The sequence below is a fragment of the Helobdella robusta genome (genome assembly GCF_000326865.2).
Source record: "Helobdella robusta unplaced genomic scaffold HELROscaffold_81, whole genome shotgun sequence".
Taxonomy (NCBI): Eukaryota; Metazoa; Annelida; class Clitellata; order Rhynchobdellida; family Glossiphoniidae; genus Helobdella; species Helobdella robusta.
The window spans coordinates 174,342-186,095 of NW_008705469.1; the positions used below are offsets into that span (position 1 = coordinate 174,342).

At 36.2% G+C, this 11,754-nt stretch overlaps 2 protein-coding genes across 2 annotated transcripts; both read left to right on the plus strand.

Annotated features, from left to right (window-relative positions):
* Nucleotides 1-1,636: 1,636 nt before the first annotated feature.
* Nucleotides 1,637-6,847, plus strand: HELRODRAFT_90384 (hypothetical protein; the record flags this gene model as incomplete). Its single annotated transcript, XM_009032442.1, has 9 exons — nucleotides 1,637-1,841; nucleotides 2,055-2,126; nucleotides 2,451-2,521; nucleotides 4,604-4,749; nucleotides 4,991-5,094; nucleotides 5,250-5,374; nucleotides 5,546-5,671; nucleotides 5,761-5,836; nucleotides 6,312-6,847. 9 exons carry the CDS (start codon nucleotides 1,637-1,639, stop codon nucleotides 6,845-6,847), a joined length of 1,461 nt encoding a protein of 486 aa, XP_009030690.1.
* A 3,090-nt stretch (nucleotides 6,848-9,937) lies between these two features.
* Nucleotides 9,938-11,022, plus strand: HELRODRAFT_182148 (hypothetical protein; the record flags this gene model as incomplete). The annotated part of the gene is made up of 4 exons (XM_009032451.1): nucleotides 9,938-10,007; nucleotides 10,131-10,334; nucleotides 10,420-10,656; nucleotides 10,784-11,022. The coding sequence occupies 4 exons, from the start codon at nucleotides 9,938-9,940 to the stop codon at nucleotides 11,020-11,022; spliced, it is 750 nt and encodes a 249-aa protein (XP_009030699.1).
* Nucleotides 11,023-11,754: the final 732 nt, after the last annotated feature.

Here is an 11,754-nt window from a genome sequence, read left to right on the forward strand (position 1 = left end):
AGGCAATGCAAAACTCAGATATGACATTCTTTTTATTTCCTTCCCATCTTTCATTCAGCGCCTCTTTCTCTTTTTTATATTCTCTCTTTCTTTTTCCTCTTCCTTGCTCTCTTTCTTTCTCTCTCTCTCTCTCTCTCTCTCTTTCTCTCGTTTCTTTATCTTTCGTTCTCTCTCGCTCCATATTTCCATTCTGTCAGCTATTTTGTTTTTTTTTCCTATTAGTATTTTCCCTCTCATTCCTCTCCTTCATACTTCTCTCTTTCTTTCTTCTTCCTTTATCTTTTTTTCCATCCTTGTTTTGTCTTCATTTCTCTTTTAATAACCACGAACTTTTGAAGCTTGCCTGATGGGTGTTAAGGAGATTATCTTTTGAAGAAACAAATTCGCCAAAGTTCTCCAGATGTCATTCAAGCTGCTGAGTTTTTGGGGGTTTTTAATGAAAACTATAACTAATCATCTAATCATTTTTATTATGTATTCATATATTTGTTCGTTCATTCATTCATTCATTCGTTCGTTCGTTCGTTCAGTTCGTTCATTCAGTTCGTTCGTTTGTCAAATATACATGTATATATATATATATATATGTTCATTTACATATATATATTTGTATATATATATATATATATATATATTTGTATTGAACATAGTGTATGGTATAGACTGATATAGAGAAATGCTTCACAATCGTCGTCATTAATACTGCGATCGCCAACGATATAAGCGAGTACGTAATAACGGGGTGTAAATATAAGATTGGTGATAATAATAATAATAATAATAATTATAGCTTATGTATATATGCAGTTGTTGTTTAATTATAATTTATAAATATGCACTTGAGTTGGTCCCTATAGCAGACACTCCGTGTTAATTTGTTATTTGAGGAATTATTCTGTAAAAAGAAATTGAAGTAAGCCGTGATGATTATGAGAAAGAGGATGATCATCTATCTTATTTGCCGTGATGATGATGATGTGATGATAACATTGGTTATTAATAATATTATTATGGGTATGACGGTTGATTAGTTTTGTGACGATTCTTCCGCCAAAATAGTAAATAAATATTTGGTAATGACGACGATGATGATGATGATGATGTTGTTTGTGATGATGAGGGTGATGACGATGGTTAAAAAATGTAAATATTATTGTTGCTTTACTAAGTGCAATACAACATAATAAGCAATTTCAACAAAAATAACATCATCATTAATTTGTTCATCATCAATGTCGTCATCATCATCATTATCAACATTATCACCGTCCTCATCATCTGCTACTACTACCAGTATTACTACCACAATCACAAAAAGTACTGCTACCACTACTACTACTACTGCTGCTACTACAACTACTAAATTATTGGGAAGCGTTTTTTTTATGGCCTCATTTGGTATTCGTTCATCAAATAACCATCAGACTCAAGCATAGTCTTAATCGTCGTCGTCATCATCATCGTCGTCGTCATCATCACCATCTTCAACGTTAACTCACATCCGTGGTGTCACCGCAATAAAACTGAGACAACAAACACAACAACATTAACACCACCACCTTCCCCTCTCCTACCCCAACGACATCAGCACCACTAAACTTTCTCTCCTAACCCCTCCCAACAAACCCTGCTAAAGATGGCAACACACGCCGAACTGATGAACGAGTTACCGCTACTGGAACGCATGTCGACAGCCGAGCGGATGAGGCTGGCGAAGAAGAGGCGGGCACAGCAGCTGCGAAAGTATCAACAACTTGACGCCAAGAGGGAAAAAGAGCAGCAACTTCTACAGCAACAAAACAACCCGACTGCAACAACGACAACAACGACAACCGGAAATAGTTCCAGTTTATTATTCACAACGACCACCAACAACACTTCCATATCGCAACAACTCGCGTTTCTCCAGCAACCTTTCATCGTCGTTCGGGATGATGACGATGACGTCAAAACAACAACAACAACATTAACAACAACAAAATCAAAGTCAACAAAATCGTCCACAAGATCGACAACAACTCCCGCCAAAACGACAACAACAACAACAGCGTCAGTTGATAAGAATGTTTCATTCGTTCCCAGTGTTGTCCTGCTCGAAGCGGGAAGTCGGAATGATGTTGAGGAAGGTTGGAGGGGGATTGTGAATGAATGAATGAATGATTGAAAAAATGATCAAATGAACGAACGAATAAATGAATGAACGAATGAACTAACGATTAAAGAATAACCATTAAAGAATAATACAATGACACATCCAATCATCAATTAATAGTTGAAAGATGGAATGAACACACAAAAATGAAACGAATGATTGAATGGCTGTGTGAGTAGAATAGACGAATTAATGAATGAACGAACAAATGAATGAACGAACAAACAAATGAATAAACGAACGAACGAACGAACGAACGAACGAATGAATAAACGATTGATTGAATGACGAATTTCAGTGGAGCAGCTATTGAAATCCGGTGTCAACCCAGACTTGAGGAACGATGACGGCTTGTCTGTCTTACACCAAGTTAGAATATTACAGAATTGTATATTTAAAATTATTAATATTTATAATTTTTATTACATATTTCTATATTCGTTGTTGTAAATAGCGAAATGTTTTTTAGTTTTTAGTACAACTGAAACATAAGTGCTGAAGGTGCGATCAAAAAAGCAAAGATAACAAAATCCTTTGCTACGGCACGCCTTCTAAAGAATTTTTAATAAGATTTTTTAAGCCAGTGAAGCGCTTTAATATTCTTTCAACTATTTATACGGTTATGACGAAATTTGTTGTCGTGGGAAAGTTATTAATAGCTGAAAAATCTGAAATCAAACCTCCTAGCCCATCCCCATGAATGCTACAACACCCAACACACACCAATGCAAGACATTACATTGCAATTTCCATTTCAATTTAAGACGAATTTTACCACCATCAACTTAATCATTGTCATCGTCGTCATAACCGCCTCATTTAAAGAAGCTTGTTGCCACATAACTCAGATTTATATTTCTCTATCTCAAGTTTTCCTAATTCTAAAGATTGTTGTTACCTATATAGACGTATATTTGTGTGTGTGTTTGTGTGTATTTAAGTGTGTGTAAATGTATGCGTGTATGTGTGTTTGCTTAGTCCATTCAAAAATAACATATCACATTAACATGAACGCCCAGTTCCAAACGTGTTAATAAAATTTTTTATTTCACTTCCTATGTGTGTGTGTGTGTGTGTGTGTGTGTGTGTATGTGTGTGGATGCATGTCTGTATGTATGCATGTCTGTATGTATGTATGCATTTATGTATGCATGTATGTATAAAAGCACACATTTATACGTATGTAGAGCTAGTTTCAGCAGAATCTCGTATTGATCGCTTCGTTGTTAGAAGCTCTTTTGTGCACAATATGAAGTATGTATGTATGTATGTGTGTATGTATGTGTGTATGTATGTAGTATGTATGTCTATATGTATGTATGTATATATGTATGGTATGTATGTATGTATCTTTAAATTTTTCAATTTTGAGAAACAAATAAAATTTCGTTTCGTTTCGTTTCGTATGTATGTATGTATGCATGTTTGTTTGTATCTGTATGCATGCATGTCTTGTTCGTTCGTATGAGGTTTCAACGACTCACGGAGCAGCGCATTATAATTTATAAATCTTTTATTGCCAGTGTGATTAATGATGGACGTTTCAATCTGAGTTCACTTTTCACGCCTTCTGTTTGGCGTCGACCGTGCTCTGATGAGTTTTTCTGGCTGTTTTTTGCATAAAAACAGCAACGTCAAAATTCGCACTGGTAGGAGAAATTTATCAAAAATCGATGGAGAAGAACAGAATTGGATAGGAGAATTATGCATTAATAGATTTATCTGATTGTAGATGTAGTATGAAGACGAAGGTGTCTTTCTGTGTGTGTGTGTGTGTGTGTGTGTGTGTGTGTGTGTGTGAATAAATTTGTTGCATGTAATTGAAAATGCATTCGATGCGTCGCATTCGTTCCATGTTGACTCCTTCCTCATTCTTCCCGATGTTTTCCGTTTGAGAAAAAAATATTTCCATCTAGAATTCACTTCTACTCATTCGAATGGATGATCTTGATGGTGCAGCTGATGATGATGATGTGGGATGATGGTGATGAGGATGTGTGATGATGATTGTGATGATGGTGATGATGATAGCGATATATTAACGTTAGTGAAGATGATGTGATGGTGTCATTGTAGCCATAAAAAGGACGATGACGATTTCTAGATGTGAAAAGATAACTTTGTTTACATGCGTGACTATTTCGCCAATGATAATAACATTAACAACTCCAACACTAATAATAATAATAAAAATAAAAACATTCTGTTTATTATTATTATTATTATTATTATTATTATTATGTATTGGACACGTGATTGGTTTTGTATGAATGTATCCACTCTTGCAAGCCATTCTCGTTAACGAAAGAAGTTATATAGCTTGTGAGTGTGACAGGTTTTGGCGACGATGATGATGACGATGATGATAATGATGTTATTGATGATGATGATGATGACGACGATAATGATGATGATGATGATGATGACAACAACTCCAATGCCTACTCGCAGTGTTGCATTGAGAACTGGAAAGACCTACTGAGCCTATTATTGGATGGTGGGGCAGACCCTGACGTAATGGACAACGAAGGCTGGACCCCCCTACACACGGCTGCCACCTGTGGGAGAGTGCAGATCTGTAAAATCTTGATCGACAGGTTTGCTGGTTGATTGACTGGCTATGTGATTTATTTTTCAACCAATCAACCAACCAACCAACCAACCATCCAACCAACCAACCAACCAACCAACCAACCAACCAACCAACCAACCAACCAACCAACCAACCAACCAACCAACCAACCAACCAACCAACCAACCAACCAACCAACCAACCAACCAATCAACCAACCAACCATCCAACCAACCAACCATCCAACCAACCAACCAACCAACCAGGGGTGCAGACTTGCTTGCAGTGAACGCCGATGGGAACATGGCTTACGACATCTGCCAGGACCAAGCAACATTAGACTTCATCGAACAACAAATGGCTGAAAAAGGTTATGATAAGGATGATGATGTTGTTGTTGTTGATGATGATGACGATGCTGTTAACAATTTCCCCAACCGTCATCATCACCATCATCACCACCGTCATCATCACCATCATCACCACCGTCATCATCACCATCATCACCACCGTAATCATCACCAGGAATCACACAGACGACGATAAATGAGAGACGAACTTTGAAGGAGAAGACATTCTTGAAGGACCTCGAGGAAATCTTCAATTCTGGCGGAGACCTGCATTACAAAGGGCAGAAAGGAGAAACTCCAGTTTGTTGTCTATGTTTTGTTGTCTATGGTTTGTTTTTTATGTTTTGTTGTCTATTTTTTGGTTTCTTTGCTGATTTTTCAATTGTTTTTATTTTGATGATTGTGTTGTTCTTTTTTACAACAACCATAAAAAATTAATAATAAAATGACAACAACAACAACCACACGCAGCTTCACATAGCAGCTTCCAACGGCTACTTATCTGTGGCCAAGTTTCTATTGGAGGGTGGAGCTGACGTGATGGCCACTGACGACGACTTATGGCAGCCCATACACTGCGCTACTTGCTGGGACCAGGTTGTTGTTGTTGTTGTTGTTATTGTTGTTATTGTTTTTGTTGTTGTTATTATTATTATATTATTATTAATATTTTTATAATTTGGCAGCCTCAAATGCTGGAGTTGTTGGTGGAACATGGCGCGAGTTTGGATGTGAAGACGAAAAATGGAGAAACGCCATTGGGTTGGTTGAATGTTTGATTGATTAGTTATTTTGTCGATTGATTGGATGGGTAGTTGATTGCTTATTGGTTGATTGGTAGAATGGTTGGTCGGGTCGTTGGTTGATTGGTTGGTTGGTTAGACCCTAACTCTAACCCTCTCACCACACCACACCTTTCTCTCACAACACCACAACACACCACACCACACCAACCACACCAAACCACACCAAACACACTAAACCACACCACACCAACCACATCACACCACACCAGCCACACCACACCACACCACACCAACCACAACACACCAACCACAACACATTAACCACACCACACCACACCAACCACACCACACTACACCACACCAACCACACCACATCACACCACACCACACCAGCCATACCACACCACACCAACCACACCACGCCACACCACACCGCACCACACCACGCTACACCAACCACACCAACCACACCGCACCAAACCGCACCACAGACATCTGCGAAGATTTGGAAATGCGCCAAAGAATCCTGCAACTTCAAAAAGACAAAAAGTTGAAATCTTCAACGGGCAAGGGTGCACAGACGACCAACTTCTGCAAGACTGTGGCCAACCAGGGCAGGCGGGGAAGCATAACAAATACCAGGAGGTTCTTCTTCTTCTTCTTCTTCTTCAATGCAAACACGCACACTAACAGATACAACAACACACACACACCAACACACACACACACAACAGCACACACACCAACAACTCACACACAAAGCACACACACAACAGCACACACACCAACACATGCACGAAGTAACACAACTCTACAAACGCGTAACAGCGCATCTGTACGTCGGTCGAGTACCTCACAGAAGAAATCTCTGGCCTTGAAAGAGGCAAAGGAGGAGGCCATGAGGCTGAAGATGGAGGGCAAGAATATCGACGGACCAATCAAAGATGAGGTGGTTAGGGCGATGGTGGTGGTGGTGGTGGTTGTGACGGTGTTTTTGATTGCGTTGTTGCTAAAGATGATATGGTGAAGATTAGTAAAATAAAAAATTAATAAACCAACCGACCAACCGACCAATCAAACAATCACAGAAAATGAAATCGAAACCAGGCTCCATGTTCAAACTCAAATCAAAAAGTAAGAAAATTTCAAAAAACGCGCCTAAAATAAACATCAACATGGACGACATTGCTGACCTCCCAAAGGTTTATTCTGACGTCATATTTAACCAACAACAACGGCAACAACTCTTAGCTTCAACGTCATCACAGCAACAGCAGCAGGGCGCGTATGAAAGTATGAACATTGATAAAAACTCGCTTCGGTATAGAAAGTCGGATAATTATTCGCTGGGCGAGAACCAAAAGTTTGTGAAAAATTCGCCAAATAAGGAAAGCAAACACAAGTCGGATAGTTCGAAACAACAGTGCTGCTCGATTGTCTGATATGTATGTGTGTGTATGCGCGCGCGCGTGTGCGTGTGTGCGTGTGCGTGTATGCGTGTGCGCGCGCGTTAAGATACATTTTAATTTCTGAATAATTTTGTATGTCGATTTCAAACGGAAATGACAGCAACTAAATGAACAGTGTACAAACAAACTTATACATACATACATACAAACAAAAAAAACAAACATACATACATACATACATACATACATACATACATACATACATACATACATACATACATACATACATACAAACAGACATATACATACAAACAAACAAGCATGCATTCATATATAAACTTACATACATTCATACATACAAACAGACATATACATACATGCAAACACACACGCACACATACATACATGCAAACACGACGATGCAATACAATATAATCATTGTGGTTTATCTCATATTGCTTTCATTATTTTTGTTATTTGTCATTAATATATTAATTTTATTATCTATCTTCATTAGTTTATTTATATAAAATGAATAACTGAAAATAATTCTGTCAGAAGAGAGTACAATGAAATTATTGTTTGGATCCGTCGAAGGCATTTCAAATGTTTTGCTGTTCTTTTGTTTCTAAAATATCAGTTTTGACTTGAAAAATCCTCCCAAAAATTGTCGTTTCATTCATAAATTTTACTTTGTTCTTTCGTTCGTTGATTCATTCATTCATTCATTCAATCATTCAGACCTTTCGTTCGTTTATTCATTTTTTCTTAGTTCATTCACTCATTCGTTCATTGGATGAATGAATTTTAACCAAACCATTCAGTTTACAAATCTACAAATCTTAAATGGATCGATGGTCTAATTAATTGATTCATTAATTAACCGACCGATTAATTAAATACATACGTGATATATTTTTTCTATTCGTTCATCAACCTGTCAATCAACTGTGTGATCGTATAGCCATTAGAGACTTCATAACCCCCGTGCATGATACTAAACAGTCAACTCTCTCTCTCTCTCTCTCTCTCTCTCTCTCTCTTCCTCTTTTTCTTTCAATCTTATATTTATCTTTTTCTTCCTCATTTCCTCTATCTGTATATATATATATATATATATATATAAATATATATATATATGTAATATATTAAAACTGATGTACATATGTTTGTTTTCTTCACTTGTCAAAACGTATATATATATATATATATATATATATATATATATATATACACGTTTATATTATATATATATATATATATGTATACACGTTTATATTGTATATATACATGTGTGCATGTAAGCATGTAAGCATGTATGTATGTGGGTTGGTTTTTGCATGTCTGTGTGTGTGTGTGTGTGTGTGTGTGTGTGTGTGTGTGTGTGTGTGTGTCTAGTTCTCTGTTTTATTTTTATGAAGCGATATTTCATACTTGTTAGTTTACTGAGCGTTTTAGCAATAACAAACAACTACAACACCATCAACAACATCAACAGCATTAACAATACAGACATTCTTAACATCAAAAACATCAAAAACATTAGCAATAATGACAGTGATAGCATCAAAAACATCAACATTAATGACACCATCAGAATAGTACGGCACATCGCCACATTTTTGTGCTATCTAAATGTGAAAACACAAACATGCGTACGAACAAGAATACACTCACATATATACACACACATATAGATACAGCTCATAAAAAAATACACACATATACCCAAATACTGACTAATAAACAGCTATGTTAGTACGGTACTGTTTTCAAAATATTGCTCTGGATATTTATTTTCAGATTAATTTTGAAATCAAACATAATAGCGATTTTTTAAGAAACGTTTAAATGGACGAAAATAAATATATTATTATTATTATTATTTTTATTTGTTCTTGCCAAAAATTTTTTTAATTTTTGTGCAAAATTTTTTAGTCGTTTTAAAATACTACCACTACTACTACTACTACTACCTCCTCCTCCTTCTCCTACAACAACAACAACAACAACAACAACACTACTACTACTACTACTACTACTACTACTACTACTACTACTACTACTACTACTACTACTACTACTACTACTAGTAATAGTGAAAGTATAATTTATTTTGCTATATTATTAACGCTAGCATCACAACTATATTAATATTTAAATTACATACAATATTTAAATTAATTATTATTTAAATTATTTATATATGCGCTTGTATATGTGCATATATGTATACAATGAATAATGGTTAGAAAAAATGAATGAATGAATAACAAATTAATTAATTCTCTTTCGTAACAATTGGAGCAGTTTAAAATACTCCAACCACGCAAGTCAAAAAATACAAATGATCAGCCAAAGCGAATAAAAATTATTATGTTGAGTATTGTACGTGGAATTATTTCAATTTATTTTTGGTTGGAATAAAATAAACACGTAGAAAGAAAGAATAAAATTTCAACGTTAATGACTGAGTTAGCGAGATGCGGCCAACCATTGTAGGAATTTTTACAGCAGTCTGAATATCTTTTCAATTAATTTTTAACGATACGTTCCGCGAAATAATTTGTGACAGAAATTTTTTTTATAAGAACGAATTCTTAAAGTCACATACGACTCAAATGAGATTTTCAGGACTTTGATGTATATTTTCCTGAAAAGTTTTCATCAAATTTTATAAAGGAAATAACTTCTTATAAGGCAGCATAATGTCAAAAATTATATGCCCGTTGTTGTTGGTGGCGGTTGTCATCAAGTTCGCTGCTATAGTGGAGGCAGGTTGGTCAAAAAGTTATGCGATCCACAATTTTTAAAAATGGTTTTCCATTCAGAGTTTTATAACTCGACAAAATTTTATTAGCAATAGATGAAATACTAACAAACAATTCCCTTCTCAAGTAGCCGTGAACATAGCACAAGGGAAGACGGCATGGTCGGATTCAGAGGGATGCCCTTGTTGTGCACCCACCCTAGCGACAGATGGAATATTAGGTGGTAACATGTGCAAGTGTTTCAGCAACAACAAGGCCCGTGGCTGGCTGCAGGTTGACCTGGCTGCACCATTCAACATCGACTACATGACCGTATATCCAGATGCCGCTTGGTGTCAGTTCGGAGATTTTTTTTCAATTTTTTTAATTCGACCCTGTAAAATACATATTAATTTCACACCTGCCCACTTATCCACCAGACTCGCACATGGACCAGTTCATTTCGGGAGGTTCCAACCTCCTGACAGCCCGTCAGAAAGGCACCTACTACGTCTGCAACCAGTGCGAGTACAACTACGCCCTGGCCTGGGACACTTGTACAACCAAATGTAGCGCTAACATTCCCGCCGTCAGGTACGTCGTATTGCAACAAAAATCCGACCTGGATACTGGCCTGAGTGCCTGCGAACTGCTCGTTTATGCCGCCCCCGACCCAAGTGGGAAATTTAAAATTTTCACGTTTTGTTTGAAACTTTGGGGAATTTTAAAAATAAATATCATTATGACGCAAGATTGATCAAATTGATAAAATAATTAAACCACTGCATGCCCGAAATAACACAGAGAAGACGAAATGGACGAGGTTTTCAAATCGGCGCCTGTTGGCAGCATCTGCTTCCTCCTTCAATAAAAGTTCGACGGTCAGCTGCCTGTACAAATGCATCCAACTCTCCTGCGATTCAGTCAACTACAACAAGCTGCTGAAGACGTGCGAGGTCCTCAAACACCCCTTTGGGGTACTCACTGGCAACATCCCTGCCCCCAGTCCTGGCTGGGACCATTGGAAACTCTTCTACGCTTGACGATGTTGCATTTCAATTGATGATATTTTTTTTGCCGTAGCTCAATCGATTCATTTAGAGACTGTAAAAACTATCACCGCGAGCTTTTACTTCCATATTATTTTCTCATTTAAACATTCCACACTTTTTTGATCAAAATGTGCTGTCAAGGCGAACAATTTTAAAAGTATGTGTGCCTGCATGATGGTAATTTCATCAACAAAATTTTGTGATTTTTTTTTCATAACTTTTCAATTGCTTTTTAATTCATTATTTCATCAATAAATTAACAAACAACTGAATAAACGAATGAATAGGGATAAACATTCATAATTTTTTTTATAAAAAAATTTGAACGTAACGCTAACAAAACACAAAACGTAACCAGCAACATTTTAACTCTGTGTGATATTCAACTACCACAATCCTTTTTTTTACAGAATGCTTATTTTCAGTGAGTTTTTCAAGTAAAAAAACCACATGTGCTTTCGTATGTGTGCTTTTTATCATACACAAACAATAAATATACATAAATATGTAATATATTATATATATATATATTATACGTAATAGTTTATTCTTAACGCCAAAATCATTTTTCCTATTCTCAGTTTCAATAATTCAAAATCCAAAGCTCTCCGTACTGGTAAAGTTTTTTTAAAATAATTTTTAACAATATTTATAAATTATAATATTAATTATCATGTTGTTATTACAAATAATATTCGTTTAATTATTGAATAATTATTTCAA